Source organism: Notothenia rossii (assembly GCF_949606895.1).
Source record: "Notothenia rossii genome assembly, chromosome: 2".
Classification (NCBI taxonomy): domain Eukaryota; kingdom Metazoa; phylum Chordata; class Actinopteri; order Perciformes; family Nototheniidae; genus Notothenia; species Notothenia rossii.
In genome coordinates this window covers 55,159,962-55,186,656 of record NC_136904.1, presented here as the reverse complement: position 1 = coordinate 55,186,656, position 26,695 = coordinate 55,159,962, and the positions used below count along the sequence as shown (strand labels likewise).

Here is a 26,695-nt window from a genome sequence, read left to right as displayed (position 1 = left end):
ACTGAACATTAGTATCTGAAATGAGTCACATGTCAATCCTGAATAGAAAGATTTGTTTATTTATTGAATACTTGTTGTACATGGTAATTAAGACATGAGGAGTCTGCAAACTTCAGAGGCACATAAGAACAGATAAGAAGATGATTGATGTTTAAAGCTACACTAGGAAACCTCACATCTTATAATAACATTTAAGGACTTTAGTTTCAAACATTCTACAAGATGACATCAGCAAGAACCTAGACCTAGTGTGTGCTGCACAGTGCAGTCCCACGTGATCCACATGAAGTCATGGTGGATGTATCGAGTGCAGCTATAAAGGTGTAGTTAGCGTTACAGTCCCAATGAGCAATAACACATTGTGGGGATTCATAGGATTATTATGTGCCCCCTTAATATTGTTCATGTACATACTCAACACCTTCTTTTGAGAATAATGGGCTTAGTAGATGCTAATAAATTGGTTTGTAATTTGTGATCATTGCGGAGAGGGACATCAAACATGCAAAACATTTTAGAGCTTCTTTTGACCTATAAAAGTAATTTGTGTTTTTCAGTCAGCTGGAATTAGCACGTGTAGAGCACAGGCTTTTGAATGTGAGTGGTTAAGTGTTGGCTTTCAACTGTATCAGAAATAAAGAAGAGAAATTAAACAAATAGTGGAACGTATTGCTCTCATACTTATGTCATGTAGATTACACGTTTGGGTTTAGAACCAGTGGAACAAGCTCTAAGAAGCCCCTTTCGCTCGGAGTTTGGACAGCAGCATCTCGTTCTTCCGACACTCCTGGTGACAAGAGCAAGAGCATCATCATCATTATCATATCAATAACCTACTGTTCTTTCTGCTTATTCATATTTAGACAGTTGTTTTTACATGAATTATGATCTCAATGTGCATAAAGTGGTAGTACCACATCAATTGTCAATGTCCTTTAAAGAGGCCCTATTCTGCTTTTGGGGGTGTTTCCTCTCCAGTACTGTGCTAAATAGGTCTACGTGCATGTCAATGGTCTGCAAAGGCTAACATCTCTGTGTTCAGGACACTCTTGTTCTGGATTTATAATAACTAATAACAAGCCAAAATGCTACTAATATGCAAGCTTATTAGCAACAGGTAGATACATTAATAATGTGTTAATTGTATGATTATAATCCTTATGTTCAAATAATATATGTTATATTTGTGTAAACCCGGCTCACATCGCTGAGGGTGCTAATCCCAAGCTAACCATTACTTAACATAGCCTTAAACTATGTTAAGTGTTCTTACCAGGTGAACAGTCTGCCTCACATTGTATCCAGTGAAACTAATGCAGCAGCAGCTGATAGCTCATGTTCTTCTCACCTCTTTAAAGTCCTTGACTGTTTTGAAGTAAAGCCTCTGCTTATCAAGCAGCTCCAGGTACTCGTCGTTCAGCTGATCTCTCCTCATTTTGTTTTCTTGCTTCTTCTTCTCCATCTGGAAGAGCAGAGGAAGCACGCATCACAAGAAACACTGCCACAGCTTGTGTTGAAACGCTGGTAAGAAGGTTTGTTCTGAACAACAATGTCGCCATGTCATGTTCCTTAATGTCAGCATTTACCTTGGTGAGTACATTCTTATCATAATCATAGAAATAAAAGAACATTAAGAACAATCAATGAAACCCAAGTTGTACGGGGCGAAAGGATCCTTTCAGAGAGTTCTACCTTGATGCGATTCTGTTTGATTCCCTCCACTATTTGCTCCATCTGTCGGAGGAACTGCTCCTTGGCTGCTGAAGACGACATGGCCCTGAACAACAGCACAGCAAGTTACAGTCCTTCACTTTACACCCTCATCAGCTACACCACTCTCACATTACAAACATTCACCAGAGATGTATATTCATACTTACTGGTGGAAGTTGTCGTGAATAGAATTCAGCAGGTTCACCTTCAGAAATAAAGCATTCATATTGAGAGCACATATCATCTGGTGAATTTAGTTAAAGTTGGACTAGAACCATAGAATTGGAAATGATTTCAACAATGAAGGTACTTACCTCCTTCTCCAGATAAACCTTCTTGTCGTCCAGCGTGTTGTACAGTGTGAAGAACTGCTTAGTCTCTTTATGTGTTGCAGAAACTGAAAGGAACAAAACAAATTGTTTCTGTTCTAGCACTGGTTTGAGCAGAGATGGAGGAGGAGGAGGAACCCACCCTGGCTGTAGAGTTCGATGAACCTCTTCTGGTACTGGGTGAGCTCCGCCCGGCTCGGCACCTCATCGATGTTCCTCTGCAGGATGGCGATCTCACGGTTCCTGCGAGCCTGAACACAGTCAGCCTGTCTCAGAGGCATTCAGCCCACACAGTAGTGCCTTTCACAGTCCACAGCTCAGAGTGTTCTGATTCTGGCAACTCAACCAAAAACTGTTCCAAAGTCACATTTAATGTGCCACATGTGTATGAATGTTTGAAGCGAATGCACCCGCAGGTGTTTGTTGTTAATGCTTCCTGTAGCACCTGGGAATTGTTTTTAGCAATGAAAGGTGTATTATTATTACTGAAATGATCTGAAAAGCCTTTGACTCAATATAGTCAGCAGAAATAAGTTAAAAAACCAAACTAATACAGAATGCATTTACTAACAGGTACTATGTGTACCCAACGTCTCATATATCCTTTCTGTATCCCACTGATGTGACATGTGAGGCCACATGTACTGTAGTTTGTTTCACTCCAGATACCCAGCCCTGCTGCCACACATCACATGGGGATTATTCTGCTACAGAAAGCCTGTGTCGACATATTGAATAATATAATGCTAAATCCCAGCATTATGATAACTCCTTTCTTATACTGCTGGGTTGTCATAACAATGCCTCCTTGTATTTGATGATCATATGGCTTTGCTGGTACATTTTAAATCTGCAAAATAACTGTAGCTATTAATGGAGTTAATTGAGAATACACTGCTTTCCTCTTAAGTGTAACAGATGAGAAACATCGTGAAGCATGAGGTGGTGGTGATAATAAATAAAGGCTCTGGTGCTTAAGTACAAAAAATAACTGAATGTACTCTTACTTACTTTGCAACACAAAATAATGTCCTAATTCAGATATAACTGCTGCAGGTCTGCGTCATGTCTGATGAGCTTTCCCACGAAAACAAGATGACAACTCTGCCGTAAACTGAATTATTTGCATTATAACTATAATGATCAGGGATACCGTAGAGAAGCCTGGGGCAGATCAAACCAGGAAATGAAACCACCAATATTCTTTTAACTACTCTCAATTTGTCTCAGTCTTATCTGTAGTCTGTTATCTGCTGCTTTGACCTCATTCGTCCAGTTCCTTCTTATCTTGTGTTATGTTACATGTGAAGAAGTTACCATGAGCAGACGGATCTTCTGTAGTTTCTCTCTGTCTGTGTTGTACTGTTTGTCTATCAGCTGGTTCCTCTCCTGACAAAAGACACAGAGGAGGGGATAGAGTGCAAACTGTGATTATTATTATTATTATTATTATATCCTCTTAGAATGAATGTGTTTTATAGTGTGTCAAATATGCTGTGCTGCATCGTGAATATATATATATTACCTTCTCCTCGTCTGTATCCTGTCCTGATGCCATCTTCAAGTCTTCTATGTTCTGCTGTAGACGGGCCATCTCTTCCTGGATACACATTCCATCATCATTTAACAGAGTCAAATCTTACTTGTTTCCGGTGCTAACACCCAGCAGTGTGAGCATGTTAGTGTGCTGATGAACTCACTCTGCAGTGTGTGCGAAACTCCTGCTCCTGCTGCTTCAGGTTCTCATTCATCGTCACAAAAGCCCTGAGCTTCTCCAGAGAGCTGTTAGCAGAACAAAGCATATTTACATGGACTGTCCCTTTAAGCAGCGGCGGCCCCCCCTTCAGCAGCCTGTATACTGCTCGCCGAGCATACATTTGATATGTGAAAAGTATGCATCCAATCCTTAAAAACTTTGGAAAGATATTTTAGATTTCACTGACACCAAATTCCCGATTTCACAGTCAGCAGACATACATTATAATCTTATGACAATCTAACATGTCGGTCTCATGTCTGCATAAGCATGTGATTTGATGTAAAAGCATCCCTCACACTCATAATCGCATTAAAAGAGCTCCCCCCCACTGCTAACTAGACATTCTAAACTGACCACTCCCTGTCTCAACAGGTACCAGATAGTACACAAGCATTGAGGGTCCTTTCTTTAAAAGTCCTGTCATGTCTGAATGCAGCCGGTATGAACATTAGACTCACCTATCTGAGCGACAAAAGGTCAGCAGTGTTACATATTCTACCAGTGGAGCGGCCATTCCTTCATGGTGCCACAGGAGGTCAGTAACAGCTTTGTTTTGGGATTTCTTCACAAGATAACATATACTTTATTGATCCCATGCTCAATATTAAAAGGGGTTTTGCATTATGTTAACATTTGAATGGCTTCATTGCAACTGTGCTCAATAAATAATAATGAACGTTTGACTCCTCATACTGGGTTGTTCTCCTACTAGTGCCAGAAGCACAACCACTGGTTGCGAGATATCCAACTTGTGTATTAAACCTCACTTATGGTCTCTACTAAGTCTTCTTTGAAATGTTTCTTTCCTGAGGCTCAAGTTCCTAAATAAATGAACAGACAGACAGGAGGAAATATACACCGACCCAAATCACAGAGGCCATGAGGATCCAATGACACAAACTAGTCAGAGATAATGTGTGTGACTCGCCTGCTGTCAGCCTGCTCCTCCAGCTCAGCCAAACTCTTCAGCTCTCTGTCCAGTTTCTCAGAGCACTCTGTAGCCTGGGATCATACAAACACAACTGCTTAAACCACTTTAAAACACCCCCCCTGATGATCACACTACTGATGATTGTAGTGTGATCAATGATATGTAGTGTGATCAATGATAATGTCTATCAAAAGGCTCTGAAATCCCCTTCTTGTATGTTATTACAGACACTATGTGCTGTCGGCTCCATCTCAAAATCCAAAATGAAGATCCTTAACAATAACCATCAGATAACAAAACTCAGGTTCCTCTGAAAGAGTGAAGTGCTTCGAAAGCAACTTGCAATCATATTTTACTGTCTGTTACATTGTTCCATGTTTGCCAATAAAGTACAAGCAAACAGATGTTCATGAATAGTTGGCTGCAGGCATTTCAGCATTGTCTTACCTCAACCAGATTTCTCTTGGCATCGTCACAGCCTGTTTTCACCTCTGCATGCTTGACTTTCAGCTTTGTAAACAATGAAATACATCTCATTAATAGTTCCGACAGCATCCCTCCCTGATCACTGCTGCATCATAATGAGGTGTATACTTTGTGTTCTACTTGCTAAGTAAATGCTGTCTGTATATATCATAGAAGTACTGCATGTATTGTTCCTTTGCCCTATGTTTAAACAAATACATCTTCCTGTACAGATTTGACCCTTGAGGGTCACAGTGGCCGTGGTTGTGATGCTGAGGTGTGAGAGCAGAGTGGAGCACCTCCTCCAGTTGTTTGGTCCGGTGCTGGATCTGTTTGTTGATCGAGGCCACGGCCCGGCGGTGCTGCTGCAGCGGGTCGTGGCGCTCCGAGCGCTCCTCTGACGTCAGCTCCGACTGCTGCAGGGACATAGGGGAGAGCACAGAACAACCAGAAAAGGCTAACAGAGGAGAACTGAGGCCCTCACGAGCCGCTGGAGTGAGTGTGCTGGGTTTCAACATGCCTGTACAAATGTCTGAAACAGTAACCAATTTCACTTCACAAGCATGAAAGGAAAAAATAAAATCTCTTTGTGATTTGAAAAGCTCCGTTTCGTTGAGATTGAGGGGTCAACATTTTTCCTTCCTACGATTATGTAATACGGATTTTAAGGCACCAAAACTATTATCATTATTATGGTTTGAATAGCATTTAAAAAAGCTTTTAATACACAGCAGTATCTTAATATGGCCAAAGCCAGAGCTTGGCTACAACAGGAGGAACTGCTTTCTGAGTATTTCTAATACGGTCTGCCACATCACTGAAGCTAAGGAGAAATGGAAAACTGAATGTCTCTCTTTCTGTACCTTCAAGCTGAAATAACCACCTGACTAGAAGAAATTGAGTTGAAAAAGTGGGAGTATTTTCAGGACTGGACATGCTCACTACATTAGACATTCTTTCTGAATGGAGAGAGACTCTCTGCCTCTTCACTAACAACAGAATGTGGACTGAATCAGAACACCTGAACTCTGTTAAGAACATCCGTAAACATTCATCTGTTTGCCCTTTGCTAATGATTTATCTAATATATCATACATTTCATTTACTTGTATATAGACACTTCTTGCACTATTTTTATTTTATTTGTATTACTTGCACATCTCAAAACACTCTCTTGCACTATTTGATCTATTTTATTTGTTTTGTGTCCTATATATTCATGTAGCTCTGTTGGAGGAGCCTGGGACTTCCGTTGTTCATCTCTACACTGTAGCTGCTGTGCTAATGAAAATAAAGCCTTGAAAGTTGAATCTTGAAGCAGGGGGGAGCTCAGGAAGACGGAGTGGGTTTATACATGTCACTGAGACACAGGATTTATGTTATGCTTTATGTTATTGTTTCATGCTTTATTTCACGAGGTAAAGATACAAATAGAAACAGAACTAATGAAGCTTTTCTCTGAAAACTCTAAAGTACAGGTGGTAGCAGCTCATAATAAGAGTCGTCTTATGTTCCTGCAGTACAGCATGGTCACAGTGGTGCTTGCTCACCTTCTCTGCATACTCAGAGGCCATCTGTCTGATCTCCTCAGACTGCATTCCCACTATCTGACCCACCGCACTTGCTGTTAGCTTCCCCTGCACACAGGCAAAAGAGAAAAACTGAAATAATTGATTGTCATTGTTTATTTACGCAATTTAGCTGTTCTGGTTACAGTAAATGCAGTGGTACAACAAATGTTTGACTACATGACTAAAAGTGCTGTTAAAAGAACAGAGCCTTGATTGTTGATTCAGGATCAGAATCCCTTTGTCAGTCCCACAGAGGGGACATGTACATTGTTACAGCAGAAAAGAGACAAAGACAGCTTCATGTTACCTAAAGCATGCAAACAAAAGTATTCAAGATACAAAAATAAATTATAATAAAAGAAGATTGAGCTGAATTGGAATATTGTAGAAAGAGCAATGGTAGATAAAAAAAAATAAAAATAAAGAAAATACAAGCTTAAGGTTATTAATATTACAGTATAGTAAGTGAATAAATGCTTTGTGAAGTTTGAGGCCAGATACCCAGGAAGTTAGGTTTGAAGGGACTTCAGCTGTAAATCCGCCTCATACACAAGCTCTGATGACTCCATCATTACTCCTCACTTGGATTAGGACTATACTTTATGGTTTTAGTTTTCTTTGTATTGATTATGTTCTGATTTGATGTAAAGCGTCTTTGAGCATTCGGAAAAGCGCTTTACAAATGTATTAATATTATCAGCAGCTCAGCTCAGCTCAGGCAACGAGGAGGAGGAGGAGGAAGAGGAGGAGGAGGACTAGGAGGAGGACTGGGCCCGGCTGGGGGGCCAGCAATAACCTCGTCATAACTACACTGTAGCTATGCACTAATGACAATAAAAGCCTTGAATTTGAAACTTGAAGACATTGGATATATGTATACTCATAGGCGGCGCGTGAGGCTCAGGTTTGGGAAGGCTAAATCACTTTTTTTTACCTGACGCTGCTCGCCTCCGGCGTCTATAGAAAAGAGATCAACTCTCTGTGAAAGCACCGCCTACTGACCAATCAGAGCTCAGTGTGCGGAGTTTAAATCTATCAAGTCATATTACAGGATGAAGGAAATACGGTTTAAACTGCCGTATGCAGAGAAGACGCCGACGTGTCGCACTTATCATTCATATCACATCATCAATCAGTACATCGATCATATAATATATCATATGTCCTTATCTGAGCCAGTTTCTCGAGCCGTATCTGGCCGTGCATCACCTACATTGTCACATATATGCAGACGTATTATTTTAAGCAATACATTAAGTTACTTAATGTGACTTACTTGTGTTGTTACTTAAGTGTTACGAAACACTCAACTCAAATTTAATTAAAGTCAGATCCACTCGTGTCTTAGATGGGGCATTGATATCATAAAACTTCAAACACTCTGTAGTTATTTTTTAACCAGTTGTTCTGTATTCACCTTGCAGGTGCAACTATGTGGCTTGTATCCTGGATTATATGTTTAAATCATAGATGTTTACAGTTCATATTTGTCTAATATTAGTTTACTTTTCATTAAAGAAGTATGACGCTGCGCTGTCAGTACACTTGTCCATGTTTGTGATTGGTCAAATGTAGCTAACCCCGCCCCTTTCATGTGAATGCGCTCTCAGCTCGAGAGAGAAACCCTGGCTTGATTTACCGAGTTGATAACCAGCGTCGTAGGACCGCTTAGCGAGATCTCGTTTGTTAGGGTTAGTTAAGATAACTCAAACATATCCAGGGTCTGTTGAACTGGCTTCATAGTAGAGGGCACAGGTGGCTGCATAGCAGCGCTAATGTCAAAGACACAAACATTATACATTATATTTTTATTTTACCAGGATGTAGTGACAAAAATATTTGGGAAGGCTTAGCCTTCCCTAGCTTACAGTACCCGCCACCCCTGTGTATACTGTTACATTTTTCACATATTTGTACTTCTATACTTCTTTACTTTTATTATTATCCTTGTCTTAATTCATATCTGTACTATCCTGTGTTTCACTCTTGTTGCTGCACCTGAATTTCCCTACGGGGATCAATGAAGGTTTATCTTATCTCAATCACGTTTTACAGACGTGTATAGATACACAGATGAGAAGAGAAGGAGACAAAAACAGCTTACTTCTTCTTTAGCCATGGCAGCCATGCTGGTCATCAGGGTGTTGATCTGTATCTGAGAGAAAAAACACAGTTGCATAACATTTGAAGTCTGGAGATTCAAGGCAATTGGTAATACAGTGTGTATAAATGAGCGTGTTAATGGTGTTTGAAGATGGCCTCTGTACAAATCTTCAGAATATATAGAGAAATGAACATGGAATGCTTGGTGTGTGCGAGTGCTACACTACAGGTGAACAGGGACATATCCACCATGACACTTCCTGGTTCACTACTGACAGTAATTATAGTGTGTATGAACAGTTTCCTGAACTGGAAAAAAAAAATATGCATAAAATGCAAAATGAGGCATTAGCCATTTCTAACCTTTGATGAATTCAGGATAAATCTAACAATAAAAATACAGTGAGATTAATAATACCCCTACATTTGTATTTTAAACCTTTTATTTCCCCTTTCTTCAATACAACAAAGATGAAACTGAGGTCATCCTTTTTGGAGCTAAGGAGGAACTAATAAAAGTCAGCGCTGAGATCAGTCAGCAATGTTGGTGTCTTTACAGGTCTCACTAAAGAATGGGCCCGTCCACACGGCGGCGTGCGTTGAAGCTTCAACGCTTCTTCACATTCACTTTGAACGGGGTGACGTCACGCTTTGCCGAACTGCATTGTGGTTCCGTTGCTTTGCTTTGCTCGCTTCAAAAGTAGAGAAAAGTTCAACTTTTCAAGCTTCGACGGAAGCGTCAGCCAATCAAATCATGTGCCAGTCCAAGCTCTAGCCAATCAAGCCACGTGTTTGTGTGTCCGAGGAGGGAGATTCATGTGATTGGTTGTTGGTCGAGCTTCAGACACGCCCGCCGGCAAGCTTCAACGCACGCTGCCATCAGGATGGATCAGTCCAGTTCTGAGGTCTTTACACTGCTTCCTGTATAATACTGCTGCTGGTTTATCAGTGATGCAAACACACGTATGGTGAAAAAAGAGAGAACTATTTGAAGCAGAAAAAAAACAGCGTAATATACAATCTGACAAAGGCCTGTGCTATAATGCTTCAATTAACTGGCTATTCTTTATAATATACTCAGATCAATAGGAGACAGAGATGTTGATTTATAACTTTAAGGAATTTTTATTATTATTTACAGCAGGGGTGGGGAACCTTTTTCCTTTAAATTTTTACAACATCCTCCGAGGGCTGTACAAATGATTGAACTCAACCTCTGCTTGAAAAAACTAAAATCACAGTACATTAATTTGGCCTTTCTTTCATGCTGTGCAAAGAAAAAGCAACCTCTTAATCCAGATATTTTACCATGACTCGCGCATGCATTCACGTGCACGGTTGTGGCATGACCACTCAAACGGAAAGCTATGGGCACAAGATGTGTGCAAATGTATTTAGTATCCTATCCTATCCATGTGAACATGATTTAAGTGTTGGGGACTTAACCTCCTCTAGGGGGGTCCGGGGGCATGCTCCCCCGGGAAGATATATTTTTTAATATTGAAGTTAAAAGCATCAATCTGGTGCACTTTGAGAGCAACATGAGATCTATGGATACATCTTTCAACACCCATTTGAAACAGAACTGGAAACAGATTTTTCTTTTGGGATATTTTACAAATCACTCCCCTTTTAAACTGTATTCTTGTTATTTTTAACAACTTTTTTGTTACTGTCATATGGTATTTTATACCAGTTTTTCATTTAGTCTCTAATGTCTCATTAATAACTAAAATGATCATATCAAGGTGTGCCTTAACCTCACTGAGCTGAGGTTATTTGAGCCTCTCAGGAGAGAGCTCTCTTCCACCTGGTTGTAGAAAAGCTCTTTAAATTCGTTAGCATAGCTAGCTAACCAGATGCTAAAAAACAACAGATCGCCACTGTGCTTACAACTAAAGACACAGCCACGCAAACACTGCGGCATGTGTACGGCTCCTTATGGGTACTGCAATATTTGAAGAGCTGGAGCGGCACTAAACTCCTTTCAGACGAGACATAACCACGTGAAGACACGTTACGCTCGTGTTGTGTTCATGGAACCTATCCTTGGCCAGGAAAAACAGGCACTCGCTTGTTTAATTATTTTGCGATCTAGATTTCTTCTTCTTTATTGAAGTTGTCAGTCGGACGGACCCCCCCCACCCCCCCAAAACGAAAAAACTCTTCGGTTTTCCACGAATTACACAAGTCACCCAAATCAGCGTTCAAAAAGCGGGAGGCGCCGAGAAGCGACTAATTTGCATCACTGGTTTATAAAGCATTGAATGTTTCGGGACAGAAATAGGTTTCTGATCTCCTGCTTCATTAAGAACCATCCAGAACTCTCAGGTCTTCTGGTCTGCTTTCTGTCAGAGTCAGAACTAAACATGGATAAGCAGAGTTCAGTTATTATGCTCCAAATATCTGGAGCAAACTCCCAGAATCCTGCAGGTCCGCTGCACCTCTGACTACTTTCCATCCAGGCTGAAGACTTTTCTTTTCAAGCTGCTTTTAAATTGAACTATTCACACCTTCCACTCTACTGTAACTTGTATTCATGTATGTTATACCAGTGTTTTTATATATTAGCTTGTTTTATGTTTATCTTATTCTCTTCTCTTTTTAATGACTGTTTTGAAAGTTTTTGGATGTCATTTTATAATGTGATTCCCCTGCACTATATATAAGTGCTCTTAATGTTTTTCTTTTTTTTTCCCTTTGAATGACTTTGTGTTGAAAAATGCTTGATAACTAAACTTGCCTTTACTTTTCCCTAGGGTTGTTGCTGCTACCTGACTGTATTTCTTCTTCATCTTCTAGGTGTGACTTGCCTTTCATTTGTATGGCACTCCCTGTATAAAGTGCTCACCTCCTCTGCTGCCTGCAGGTCCTCTTCCTCGGACACCTCTGCCATCCCGGAGGGGGCTGCCTGAGAGCCAGGGGCCAGCGGGGCCTTCCTGTCATCCACCTAGAGAAGGGAGACAGGACGCTGAGTAAAGAGACGAAGCAGGACCTGCTGGTGTCCGCATACAGAATGACAGTACTTCTACTCTTTGCTGTGTTAAAGACTACTCCCCTGATTCAGTACTGCACTCCTTTAACATTGTCACAGCGAGGATGGCAAAATTAACCGTTCAGAAACTGTACAAATCTATGGAGCCTGCATTCTTTTTTCATTACCCACAAAGTGCACACAAAATGCACAATGGGTGAGTGTTTAGGCTTATGTAGAGATGAGCTACAGAGGGCTGCTCAGCTCACTCCTCTAAATGAACACCTCCAGATATTGCACTTGTAAAGCCTGTAGTCTTCATCTACATGACTTGAGGAGATTGATCAGACTTTACACAGCACCCTGTAGACAAACGTTATACTCCCCAATACATTTGTTGCAGTCAAATTCTCAATTTTGCTTAAGAATGTTTCTAAAGGAGTGAAATGACCCAGGAGAAGTGGCAGCCATGATAAGAGCTGATGGAATTCTTCCGATGACAGGAGAGGAGCTTTGTTATTTTCATTCTGTGTGACTGGCCAAGCCACACACAGTTTAGTATTCAACATACTTATTAGTGCCAATGCTGTGCAACAATAGTTGGAGTATTTTTCCAACTATTGCTCGGCTGGCCACAATTTTCACTCTTCATACATCATTAGGTGATCATAATGTAGGGAAATGTGTCACGGCCGCACCGATATGCTCATTTTTTTTTTTGAACAATGTTTTTTATTAATTTTTCAATAAAAACATACAAAAACATTAAAAAAATAATAAAATAAAAAAACCCACAATAACACATGTCACACTATTTACACAATGAAAAACAGTCAAACCTCACTGCATACACAAATACAAAATCAGTAAAAATATACATATTGAAAACAATAATCACAAATAGGTAAATACAAATAATAAATACAATTGTCACACTGTCTCAATGATAAATCAAATCTACTGTTGCCTGAGAAAGTCCATTAAGGCTGTCCACACCTCTTCGAATTTCTGCAATTTACCCCTAATTACATAGGTTAGTTTTTCTAATGTAACACACATAGCCATTTCTCTAATCCAAGATTGTGTAGAGGATACTTCAGTCTCTTTCCAAGATAAAGCAATCATCCTCCTGGCCTGCAGGAGGCCAAAGGTGATCAGAGTCTTACACTTGGAGTTAATAGAAAGGCAATCCGGGTATATCCCTAAAATGCAAAGTTTTGGTATGCAAGGTACCTGAATACCTGTGATTCTACTTAGAATGTGGGTTACTCTTTTCCAAAAATCTACCAGCTTAGGACATTCCCATACACAATGGATCAAAGTACCTTTCTCAGTCAAACATTTCACACATGTATCTGGAATGTCAGGGGACCATTTATTGAGTTTCTCAGGGGTTATGTATGTTCTCATTAGCCATTTGTGTTGTAGCAGTTTCATTCGCGTATTAATGGTTTGTGATTGAGCTTTCAAACAGGCTGACGTCCACTCAGCTTCTCCGATATCTTCCTCAATATCTAAACTCCATGCTCTCCTTCTATCATGACTAGACTCCTCGTCGTGCGAGACAAGTGCTGTGTATAGAATAGAGATTTGACGTTTCCCATTCATGTGTTTCAACACAATGTCCTCAAGGCAGGACAGAGGTGGTTCATGTATAGTCTGGTGCTGCTTTGATGAAATGAAATGCTTCAATTGTAAGTATTTAAAGAAGTGTTTTTTTGGAATTGAGTATTTTAAACAAAGGTCATTAAATGTTTGTAAAATGTTGTCAACATATAAATCTCCAATTTTTTGCACCCCCCTGTCAGCCCAGACCTGAAAACCACAATCTGCCCTGCCAGGGGCAAACTGCGCATTATGCCAAATAGGTGAAAATTGAGAGATGGGGGGAGTGTCGCCAAAATGTCTATGAGCCTTAAACCATATATCCACCGAGTTTTTTAAGAATGGGTTTGTTGTTTTTTTCTTTAAAGTTTTAACATCTGCTGAATATAAATATAGACTTAATGGAAGCTTAGGTACTGATGCTTGTTCAATATAAACCCATGTTGGAGGAGAGTTTGTGACAAAATAAAACATAGCACTACGCAGCTGAGCGGCCCAGTAATACCACTGTAAACTGGGCATCTGTAATCCACCCCTATCATAAGGCAAGTACAATAATCTGAGTCTCAGTCTGGGTTTTCTATTGTTCCAGATAAATCTACTAAATGCAGTATTCATTTCTTTAAAAAACGATTTTGGTAGTGGCATTGGGAGTGACTGAAAAAGATATAAGAACTTTGGTAATATAGTCATCTTAATTATGTTGATCCGACCAATCATTGATATTGGCATTGTTGTCCATTTTTCAAGTAGGTCTTGTACCTCTCTTATCAACGGGTCGTAGTTTGCATTAACAACTGTATTAATTTGGGGGGTAATCTTAATTCCAAGGTAGGTAAAGCCCTCCCTCGCATTAAGAAAGGGTGTACTTATCACTGGATTGGCTCTTTCTTCTTTATTCAGGAAAAGTATAGAAGACTTCTCATTATTAATATTGTATCCAGAAAACTGACCGAATGTATTAATTAAATGTAATAATGTCTGGACACTGTTTGATAAATCAGACAAAAAAAGAATCACATCGTCTGCATATAACGATATCCTGTGTTCATGTTCTCCAATTGTTATACCTGACAAATTGGTTTCTGCTCTAATGGACATGGCCAAAGGTTCGATGGCCAAAACGAACAATAGTGGAGAGAGAGGACAGCCCTGGCGGGTTGACCTCTCTAGTGTAAACAAGCTTGATAAATTGTTATTTGTCATTACACGTGCTGTGGGGTTAGTGTATAATAGTTTTATCCATTTTATAAATTTCCCCCCAAGTCCATATCTTGGTAACAAATTAAACAAGTAAGGCCACTCGATTCTATCGAACGCTTGTCTAGCATCTAGAGATAAAAGCGCTGTATCCCTGTTGTTATTTTTGAAGTGGATTATGTTGAGGACCCTTCTGATATTATGAAATCCCTGATGACCCTGTACGAACCCATTCTGGTCATTATGTACCAAAAGAGAGACGTATGGGTCTAACCTTTTAGCAAGGACTTTACACAATATTTTTGTGTCTACTCCCATAAGACTGATGGGCCTGTAAGAAGAGCAGGTGGTCGGTATTTTTCCAGGTTTCAAAATAAGAATTATTGTAGCAAGTCTTAAAGTTGGTGGCAATATACCATCATTTAATGACTCTTTGAACATATTCAAAAGAGGGATCAACAACTGCATTTGGAAAGTTTTATAAAACTCTATTGGAAGGCCATCAGGCCCTGGAGCTTTGCCTGAGTTAATACTTTTTATGGCTTGCAAAAGCTCTTCCACCGTTATGTCCTCATCCAGGTCCTCCTTAACCTCCTCTGTGAGAGTTTTAAATTGGAGCTGATTAAGAAAGGTATCTCTGTGAGTAGGTGTGGGGGAGCATTCTGACCTGTACAGTGACTGATAAAATTCTTTAAATGTATTATTAATATCTAGGGGATCATTTGATATCTGTCCTGATTGGGTAGTTATGCCATTAATGGCTCTTTCAGATTGTATTTTTTTGATTCTCCAAGCTAACAGTTTGCCGGCCTTTTCTCCCTGATCATAAAAGGCCTGATTCAACCACAGTAAGCTTTTTGCTGCTCTATCAGATGTTAGTTTATTGTATTCCGTTCTTAAAATTAGTAACTGTTTTTCTTTTTCAAGGTCCTCATTATTATTTATATCTATTTCCAAAGATTTTATTTGTTTCTCCAATTCATTAATTTCTGCTTTTTGTTTTTTGTTTGTAGTGCTTGTGAAGCTAATAATGTGCCCTCTAATATATGCCTTGAAGGCTTCCCATCTAATACATGCATTAGTTTGATTAGTATTAATCTGAAAATAGTCGTCAATCTTATCTTTAACATATTTGATAAATTTTGGATGTTTAAGCCACTTCACTTGTAAACGCCAATAAGTGGGAGACTGCTGAAGCTTTTCAATTTGTACAGACATAGAAATGGGGGAGTGATCACTAATAACTATACAATCATACCAACACTTCTTAATACTGGATACCAGTTCTTGTGAAACCAAAAAATAATCAATTCGAGACCTGGATTTATGTAATCCGGATAGCATGAATATTGCAATTTATCTAGGTTGAGTTTTCTCCAGATTTCAGATAAATTTAAGTCTGTGATGTATTGTAAAATTGTTTTTCTAGACTGTTTTTTATAGGGATCACATTTTGTAGATCGGTCTATCGATGGGTTCAAAGTGCAATTGAAATCTCCACCGATAATATTCAGGCCATATAATGAAGACAAGGTCAAAAAGAAATCTTCAAAAAATCGTGGGTTATCCTCGTTAGGACCATATATGCTGACTAAATTCAGTGCCCGAGAAAGGATCCTACCCTGAGCAATTACAAATCGTCCTTGGGGGTCCCGGATAGTATTAATAAGTTGAAAGGGAATTGTTTTATGAATAAGAATAAGTACACCTCGAGCGGAGTTATTATATGTGGCCTGTATAACTTGGCCAGGCCATCTTCGCTGTACTTGTTTAATTTCGGTTACTGTGATATGAGTTTCCTGAAGAAAGATTATTTTAGATTGTAGGTTTTTAAGTCTATTCATTACCTGTTTCAGTTTGGTTAGCTTATTGAGTCCCCTAACATTCCAGCTTGTAAATCTTAAATCAGACAGTTTTGTACTTTCCATGTTGGTTTATGTACAGTGAGATATATGACTGTGCTAAGTGTGACAAAGTAAAAACAAAAAACAGTAAACAAAAACAAAGAATAGATAAAGACAACCCAAACCAAACCCCACATATAACCTTTTGAACCCCCTCCCCCCTTCCCTTACTTAAACTAGGCATGTAGGGCAAGTACCAATCCACAAACAATGAGGAGTGGTTATACTGTAGGCACTTCTCTCAGGCAGCCCCTCCCCCGGTCCCCCCCAACCCCTTATCATGAACTAAAAGTTCAAACAATTAACGTCCTTAAAATGAAGGATAACATTAATAATACTTCTTGGTTTAGCTGCCTCAGAATACTGTTAAATAACACAACAAATGTATCGGCAGATAGAAGGTGCATAAAATAAAGTGTCCACCAAATAATGTTATAGCAGCTCTGTTAATACTTAGAACGATTTAGAGAATACAGAATATACACAAATCCAACTTTGCATAACTTATATTAAACGACTGTGCACGTATATTGCCCATATCAGTCCCTTTGCAATACCTGTATTCATCGGCGTCCTGAAGTTTGTGAGTCTGGGATGAAGTTTTCAGCTTCTTCTGGTGTAGAAAAAAGAACTATATTCCCGTTGTGCAGAGCTCTCATCTTGCAAGGACGAAGGGTGAATCCCCGAAAAGTTCCAGCATCAATGAATTTCTTTTTCACTGCATTAAACGTGCTCCGCACCTTCATGGTCTCCGCTGCTAGGTCTTGAGCAAAGAAGAGTTTGTGACCATCATGAGTGGGAGAGCGTTGTTTGGATGCTTTGAAAACAAATTCACGGTCTTGAAACTGCTGGAATCGGATGATAACAGCTCTGCTCCTCTAGTCCGGTCTTGGTCGAGCCCATATGCGGTGCGCCCTTTCTAGGGGGAGAGATTTAGCGGCATCGGCCCCCAGCCAGACCGGCAGCATACGCTGGATGTAGTCAGTCATAGGCTGGGTACCCTCAGCATTCTCCGGGAGCCCCACCAGTCGTAGGTTCTTTCTCCGGGCACGATTTTCTAGATCTTCCGTTTTGGATTCTAGGTAGGTGATGCGTTTAACGGCGTCAGTCAGCTCCGTGTGTACAGTCTGCAGGCTATCCTCGTTATCTCCGATGCGCCCCTCTGCCTCCGTTAGCCGCGTAGCATTAGCACTGATGTCCTGTTGAAGGTCCGCAAAGCTCTTCTGTACAGCATCAACAGAGTTATTCATCTCGACTATGCGTCTCTCCACGTTGTCGAGTTTAGCCCCAAAGCCATCAAGAGCACTTATCTTGTTGTTCATTGCTGTGACGGTCATACCGAGTGACTTTAGTTCACCAAGCACCACAGCTAAGTCACTCCTTGGGTTAGCTGCCTCGTTAGCAACCTCGGCTACCTCCGCCGAAGTAGTAGTTTTAAGTCTCTGAGAGCCTCGGGGCTTGGAGCCGCTTTCACAGTCTTTCAACGTCGTTTGTTTAGACATCGTGTAGAACCAGTTAGAAGTGTTAATAGTAATTATAAAATAGGACTTTTAGCGGAGTTGCGGGGAGCACTCACTTTATGCTGCCATCTTGGTCCGTGGCTCTACAGCGCCCCCCATCCCGATATGCTCATTTAATCAAACGGACTTACACATAGCAAACACGAGAGTCATCAGGTGTGTTTATCTGGTATCCTAAATACTCTGGCTAGGATACTTATCTGATTGGAGTTACAGTTTTTTTTTTTTTACTTCGAAGCAATAATGCAGCACAATATTGTCAACACATTCTCTGACAGGCTGTCTCTCGTTCACTGGCAGGGCGTTGCCGTGGAAACATCTAAAGATGTTCAGAAACGATGCAGGAATGTGGTACAAGAATCATAAAATGTAAGTAATATATAAACAGTTGAAATAGTCAGCGAAAAGTGAGCTCAAAGGAATGGATATTCTTTTTTGTACCTTAACAATACAACTAATGCTATTAATACTTAGTCAGCGGGGGCAATGTTAGCATCGGGACGCGCTCCCAAGTTCCAGTTTATACACTGGACCATCCAAAAGAAAAGGAGATAATGCTGTCCAACAATTATTTGTGGCCCCAAATTCTGACTTTTTAAAATGATGAAATAAAGTCAACATCCCAGTGTTTACCGAGTAGAATGGTGGCTCTTTGATTAAGATGTTTAAGTGGTGATAAGCAACAGATGATGTGTTGGCCCAACACATTTTCACACAATAATACTTATTCATGTCGATAACTACGTATTGAGAGGAGGGTGAATGCAAGCAATCATTTCCTTTTTTATTCTAATTTAACCATTGTCTAATTCAACTACTGTTAATAAAGAAATATACATGTCACTGTTGTACACATAAATAAAGCACACATAAAACAAAACACATTACAGTAGTCCGCTGTACAGAAAGCCCCATGGAGCTGTGCACTGAGGTTAAGACAATGGGACCCTAATCCAGTGAACAGGCGCTGGTGTGTAACATTGGTGGAGTTCCCCTTTGACATAAGCAATGTGTCAACCTGATCAGTGAGGGCTGAGAAGGAGCAGCATCTTACTTTAGAAGCCTGATCAGTGATAAAAGGACATGAAATGCTCTCGGTTCCTTTTATAAAAGAGAAGAAAAAACCTACCATGTCTTGTTTGGACTGTTTGCTGAATCCATACCGCCTAGACAGAGAGAAATGAAGGCACACATAACCAAGGTGTACAAATACAGTAAGTATTTCCTTTGCCATAAAAGGAACTTTTAAGAAATAACAGAAACAAATATGAACCAAAACATAAAATATTGCACTAGGTTGTCGTTTCACTGCAGGTTGTATATAATCTCCTCCTTGGCAATAAGATGCGTGGTCTTGTTGAACAGGGGAACTTTTAAGTACACCATGCAACATTACAACTTTAACACAACATGAGAATAAATAGGCCGTTCAGAGCAGGATTGTGTGATTGAATACATTGCAAGCAGCAGCAGTGCAGTCTGCTTCCATCATGCCTAAAAACTGTTGAGGATGCATTCTCTGACACACACGTCACACAGTGCTGGGAGGAGAAGCGTGCAACAAAGATTCACACGTCACACAGTACTTACAGGAGGAAATGGGACTTTCTAGTAGAAAGACGCAGATGAATGGATGAAAAACAATGTGTCAGACAGACATGAAACTAAACATGGGATGTGTGGATTGAAGAGCATAACAGCACATGAAAGGGGTTTGGGTAAAAGGTTAAAAAGCCTGAGAGAGAATGTATGCTTATGAACAAAAAAAAGATTTTTTTACATGATGAAGAACTGTTTTTCAGCAACAGCTGAGAGCAAACGTTTTCAGTTCCCAAAAACCATGAGCTGTGTTAAACAGAAATAGTGATAGAAAGCAGACTGAGGAGGGTTGGGACGTGGCAGCTGAATACACAACAAGCTTATCCTATATTATAAATACAGTCAAGGTATAATAAAACAAAGTTCATTGAAGCCAGAGGGTAGAAAGCATGACCTATAAAAAAATGTCCTCCCTTAAGTTATTTAAATACATTGTTGTTGGTCCCTTGCATCTTATTGCAATTCGCTACAAAATGTATGATAAAACAGTTTAAAAGTGTCAAGGTAAGAACTTAACAAACTCATGTACAGGGGCTGAAATAATTTAAAGAGAGAGGAGGAAATGTCATCCAAGTACACATACAGATCACAATATAAACAATATAATCCTTTTTTTAAATAAAGTACATGAAAGGCAGATTTATTTTAGAAATACTCAGTATTATAATTAGGGGTGCACCGAGGCATCGGTCCAATGCCCTATTTACTGCATTCGGTAGATAAGGTGACATGTCATAACACCCCCACGATCGCACTCACATTACCGCAAATGTTACCGTCGCCCGTCTTACACATTGAAGTTTAAAGAGAACAGGGTACAGCTTTGGAGGCATGACTCCATTCATTCCTGTGAGAGTTGCTCAGTGAACCATTAAGCCAAAGTGGTTTGGCTTGAGAGCAAAAGTAGTGTACCTGGGACGGAGCAGGCCCTCCAATTCGCAGTGTGTTTTACTGTCTAGCCCAGGGGTCGGGGTCTCTCGAGCCGCATGCTTTAAGCCCTCTGCTCTGGCTCCCTTGAGCTTAGACAAAAATAAGAAGGAAATAAAATAAAAGTATTTGTAGGACTATTTATATTTTGTTGCACGGTTGAAAATGTTTCTTATCTTGTATTTTGAGGTGATACTGTGACACATAAATAAAAAACTAAACGGTTTTAATTAGTTCAACTAAAATATGCGTCACGTCCTGCTACGGTCCCGCGCGAGCGCCTTTTCTTGCAGGCGAATAAACTGACCCCCGGCTCGATGAGCGAACTATGGATAAATCAAAGAAAAGAAAAGTACCGGAGGAACACAGGATTTAATTCTGCGTGGACAGAGTTATATGCTTTCACAGCAAACGATGCTGGTTTACCGGTATGTTTGATATGTAGAGAGAAGTTGTCAAAGGTGCAGCCTTTACGTATCGAGGAACAACAAGGGAGAGGAAGACAGCTGATGATCTTCAGTCATAATTCAATCAGTTAACTCTTTTTAGGGTGCAGCTATATGTTTTATTTATTTCAAAGTGGGCCCATTTTAATTATATATACATTTTCTTCAAATGTGATTGATTTATTTTAAAGTAGGCCTGTGTATTTTTTTGTATTCTCCTTATAAGAGTTCTTTGTTTATTTTTAGAGGTAAACAGTTATATATAATGTAATAAATAATAAATGCAAAAAAACTGTAGTTTTTTTCTATGATGTAACAATATATACAACTTTATAAGCTATCAAGCTATCAAATATGTTTTGCGGATCCAGACAAAAAAACCTTGTGGAAAAGGGGGCAAAATGGCTCTTTTGGTCAAAAAGTTTGCAGACCCCTGGTCTAGCCCTAATGATGACAAGGGCTATACAAGTGTTTTTACTGGGTTGTTTATTTAGTTTCCAGAAATGATACGTTGATCTGCACACCTCTCTTTGCAATGGGAAAGATTCTTTTTGACCCATTGACGTCCACAGCTCCTCTCTCTGCTCCAGAAGATTCAAAAAATATATATCCAAATTAGCATTATTAGCATTAGCCCAGCGCACAAACGCAGAGAGACTAACTTATGGCAACACAAAATAAAACATGGGAGCGGTGGAGATGAGGAGGTGTCGGCGTTCTGGCGATTTACTCGGAAGGCTTCAGTAGAAGCTGCTGGGAGTCCCAGCAGCTTCTACTGAAGCCAGTCCCCAACTCCGGGGACTTCCGGCCGGGGACTTCGAGTGGCAGTATACGCCCTGAAGAGGTTTGCAGCCTGCCAGTAAACCCGAAGAAGAAGAAGTGACGTCAGCGGCTTCATTTGCGTAATCTTCGCGATCTGCTCTTAGTTCCGTGCTGGGGCACTAAGTACGGCAAAGTACTTGGTGAGAAAGCGGCTATTGTTACACCGCATATTAATGGCCATTGGAAAAGGTTTAAAAAGTCGGACCTTTGGAACAGGTGCGCACAGTGATTACGCAATCTGAGGGGCAGGCCTGCGTCAACGTTTTTCCTGTGGTTTAAAATACCATATTTGGATCATTTAAATAAGGCCAAAAAAAAAGATGATGCAAGAGGTCGCATCAAAGGACAGAAGTGGTACTTCTGATGATGTAAATCCTAAGGACAGTGCATCCAAAAATGTATGTTTAAAGGACAATAATTCCAGACCACAAAAAGTATACAGATTACCATACAGCTCACCACCAAAGATGATTTAGCAGTCCTTAAAGAACGCATGGCTGCATTGAAGAGGAAGCATGCATTGGAGGCCCAAGAGGAGGAGCTTAGAAAAGAAAAGGAAAAACTGACTGCAATCAATGCCAAACTTGAAATACTGAAATCCACTCAAGGCGTGGATCCAAAGAATCTGTGGAAGATGGAAACAAACAGAAATCTGAAAAGATTAAGTCTCCCTCTGCCCCAAACTACAACTGTTTTTCTCTCCAACACAACCATCACTCACAGGATACATGCTCAAGCTCCAAGATGAAAATACATCATGAGAAAACTAATTCCATACAGGAAGATGGAGTTTGTTTTGTTAGCCCTGCTGTCACATAAGCAAATATGATAGGAGTAATTTGAAATCCAGTGTGTTTCAACAGAAGCAACTGTCAGCTCTTCATATTGAAAATACACACACACACTATTCAATAAAGCACATGTTTCACCTGGACAGACAAGTGTTCCTGGAGAGGACAATGGATTCAGTTCTGGCTGCCCTGTTGTAATAACCTCTCAGCTTGCAGTAGAACAACAAGAAAAGATGTTCATCAAACATCATACTCATCATGTTTTTAAATAAAAAACATCGGCAGTGCAATATGAAATGCACACAGAGAGTGAGGAGCAGGGAAGAAACCACAAAGAGGAGACCAGCTCCAAGACATCAGAGCATCACCAAAGTCATAAACATCAGACCCAAACACAGGATGGAGAAATGGAATCCAACCTCCTGAGAGATGGTGTGAAGAGGATTTGGAATAAGCCCAGGAAAGGATTTTCAACAGGAGATATTTTCATGGGCGTAGTATGGCGATCAACGAGAAGGCCACCACTGACTGGTGCTACTGAACATCTTCTCATTGAGTAGCTTTTGTAAAAGTTACTCTTTAGGGATTTGTGCTCAAGTGTAATGAAGGGCGGAATGGCAGCATATATTTGATAAATACGATGTGTTTGTTTCCCTGGCACAAAAGGTTGAAAAAGAACACAAAGAAACATTGGTATCAATATGGGCTGAGAAATGTGACATTGGTGCATCCCTAATTAGAATTGGTCACTGCACTGCCTTAAAGCCACTGGAGCCAAAACAAACAGCAGAGTAGTTGACAAGAGTACACACATCTTACCTTCCGTATTCCAGCAGAGTGGAGTGGACTCTGGACTCCTCCTTCTGCAGCTCCCCTGCATCCCTCTGCCGCCTGTACTTCCTCTGAGGTTTGTACACTTCCTGTAAACACCAGGATTTATTAAGGACATTTTAGATTTGATATAACACAAACAAATCAGTATGAAAACGTTTCAGAATACGCCTGTTCCTATTGTTTTTAAGCATACAGAATAACTTTATTATTCTGATGAACCACATGTGCTTTTTGTCTTTGCAGTTGAAGTAGTTACAGAACCAATTGTATGCTATGCTGGTGAAGCCACTTACCAATACTTTCAGAACTGCACTCACAGCCATGTCTTTCCTCTGAAGGAACTCCTCATCCTGGAACACAGAGTTACACAGCACATATTATGATTAAAAGCTATGATTAGGAGGACAATTTATGTAAAACAGCAAAACAACATTATGGTTTACATGTCCTACCAAGGGAGAACATTACTACCGCACACCTGCACAATTATGTTCAATTCAAAGTCAGGGTTAATACTCTGGGCCAAATCAGATTTCTGACAGTGACATTTAGCATTATTTAGCAATGTTCCAGTATTTTGATAACTGATCACAGTGTTGATGTTTTCCATTCTCTCTTCTGTCCCACATCTGGATTCCACTCCACCAAGCTCTACAGTAAGTCTGGCTCAGTGACTGATGCTACCTCCGGCAGGCTGTGGCTCTTCTGGAACTGACAGATGGAGTACGCTCTCACAGAGTCGCCCATCTCTTCCCGCGTCTCAATGGCTCGCTTCACCAACCACTGGCAGGAGACACAACACACAGCTGGTCATACTGTACAATTCACCAACACTGAACCATTGATTCTCTGACATTACAGCATGTGAATGCAACATATTTCTGAGCTGATACTGAAGTCCAGAAATAAGTTAGGATATTCACTTAAGATCCAAATCATAAGCCATACCTTAACAGCAGATATCAATTAGTTTAAATTGGGCAGAAAAACTGATAGGACACCTATGTCTAATGGAGGAATACACAGTTTGAAGACAAATGCTATCATTGTTACGATTTTAAATGCTCTTAACACATGTCAATGTAATGCTTAACATTACCATATAAAGATTTGGTATCTCAGTTTAGGATGGATTCTCTCACCTGTATCACTGGAAAGATGTGGATAAAATCCAGTCCTTGGATTTGATGTGGCTCCAGGCAATGAGGACACTTCATCTTTGGTAGCACCGACACAATTTTCTCCGTCAGGGATCTGCCAAGAGGAAGTAGCACTTATCAGTCGCTCTTTTCTTTGCATTGCCTGATTCTGATCTGAGTGTGTGTTCATTGTTAATAATCATAGGACATTCTTTTAAAAGCTTACAAATGAGGTTATTTCTTGCTACATGCTATAGTGCTGCTAACATGTAATAATGATGACCAGGTTGGCAACAGATCTGTACACACTGCGACCACTGTGATTCTGCAGGCTCACTTCATGTCACACTGGGACATGTTATATGTTGGTCACTGTCTCTGTTAGACTGGACAATATCACGTTTCAATCGTGTCAGCTTGTGTGATGAATGTCTGGTGAATCTGCACTATCATTGAAATGGAAAACAAATGCAAGCAGAAATAAATATTCAATGTATGTCATTTCTTAAGTGAACTATTTAACTCTATTCTATTTTTATTAAGATGTTGTTTAAATTGCAAGGAGCCCAGAATATTCAGCTTGAAATTGGTTTAGTGGCCGTTGGTTGTATGCATAGTCGGATTGTAAGAATGGAGTTCTACTTTTCTGTCATAACCTTTGATATAACCCCTTCTTTGGTCGCTTTAGCTTTAAATGTCGGACCAGCCACATTGTTTCAGTTGGACAGCCGACCACTTCTCTCCAAACAGTCAATGTTCATCTCGGACCGTTTATTCACACAGTGTATGGGGGCCTCCGGGGACAATTCACCAGCTCAAGCCCCACTTACATTTTCTGGCCAATTGTTGAGTTTTCTTGGAAAAGAAGATCCACATCAATGTCAAAGTTACAAGTGGTGATGCACCAGGTCATACCACCTACCACCTGAAGAGGGGACAGGAGGACAGGTTGAGCGGGAGCTTTACTGTTGGAATAAATCAATGGAAGCCCTGTCTACTGAGTAAACTCAAACATTAATAGATACTTCAGTTCACAATTTATAATAATAATAATAATAATAATAATAATAATAATAATACATTTCATCTAGCCCTTTTCCGAATACCCAAAGCGCTTTACATTACAAATGACACATATCAGACAGTGGACACTGTGTGGACAATCCCCACAGGAGCAAATTGGGGTGAATAGTCTAGCCCAAGGACACAACGGCTTGTCCGAGTGGCGTTTTTATCATCTGGAAAAGCAAAAGTGAGTGTTAATGTTGCCATCACATGACAGGGAGAGAGCAGGTCCTGGTACCTTATCGAAAGGGGACAAGCCTTTAATCCGTGCCCGGAAGTATCCAGCTGCCAGCAGGAGCTCCAGGATCTCCGCCAGCTTGATGCTCTGCTCCTCATCCTCTCGGGTTTCCACCTGGGGCCACACACACATCATTTACCTCTGTAAGAAACAAACTCCATGTGGGCTGCTGGAGTGCTCTGGAGCAACACTGCACACAGCTGCAGAGGGTCTGTTCTTCCACTCAGATAACGGTCAACATTAACGTCCATGGAAAGAGCCAAATGTCTGCCAACTTAAAGAGGCCATTCCTTTACTTGGCTCTCTTAATTATGAAATAAAGCAAAGGTTTCCTATTGACACCGTTAAACTGTAAACGAGCATTCAAACTCCATCCAGCTGTTAAAGCTAACTCAAGTTAGCTCACAAGCAAGCCTCCGAGTTTTCCCGCTATTAGGTTGGAGTAAGGGTTGGAGTGAAAGCACCGTAGGTGTTAAAGATTGATGTAAACGCTGCTCACCTGAATCAGGTTTCCTTCTTGGTCATATTGGGCACCTATTTTAGAGCCAGTTCTGACTCTATGGAAAACCGACGAAACCGCCGCCATGATGAACTGACGTGTTGACAGGTCACATGACCGGAACATGTGACAGTCAAATGTTGATTGTTGAATGCAACTAAACACAAGAAATAACAACGAACACTAGCTATTTATTTGAACCGCAGGCAGGCTGTGTTTCGAACACGCGACAATGTCACGAGGAGCGCAGACCATGGGTGT

General features: G+C 40.4%; 1 protein-coding gene across 2 annotated transcripts; it reads right to left on the bottom strand.

The window, feature by feature from the left end:
* Nucleotides 1–38: 38 nt before the first annotated feature.
* ccdc93 (CCC complex scaffolding subunit CCDC93) lies at nt 39–26,695 on the bottom strand. 2 transcript variants are annotated; one of them, XM_079662685.1, is made up of 24 exons: nt 26,435–26,695; nt 25,936–26,049; nt 25,463–25,557; nt 24,636–24,747; nt 24,178–24,276; nt 23,787–23,843; nt 23,479–23,579; nt 19,665–19,682; nt 19,204–19,240; nt 11,723–11,821; nt 8,873–8,923; nt 6,748–6,834; nt 5,497–5,613; nt 5,180–5,242; nt 4,730–4,803; nt 3,743–3,824; nt 3,568–3,642; nt 3,360–3,431; nt 2,185–2,293; nt 2,028–2,110; nt 1,881–1,918; nt 1,693–1,777; nt 1,349–1,462; nt 39–787 (listed from the first exon to the last, which is right to left on the bottom strand). In XM_079662685.1, the coding sequence occupies exons 1-24, from the start codon at nt 26,558–26,560 to the stop codon at nt 731–733; spliced, it is 1,965 nt and encodes a 654-aa protein (XP_079518811.1). In that variant the 5' UTR covers nt 26,561–26,695; the 3' UTR covers nt 39–730. The 2 variants fall into 2 exon arrangements, with proteins under 2 accessions (XP_079518811.1, XP_079518812.1); XM_079662686.1 differs by lacking the exon at nt 19,665–19,682 and having other exon boundaries at nt 26,435–26,694.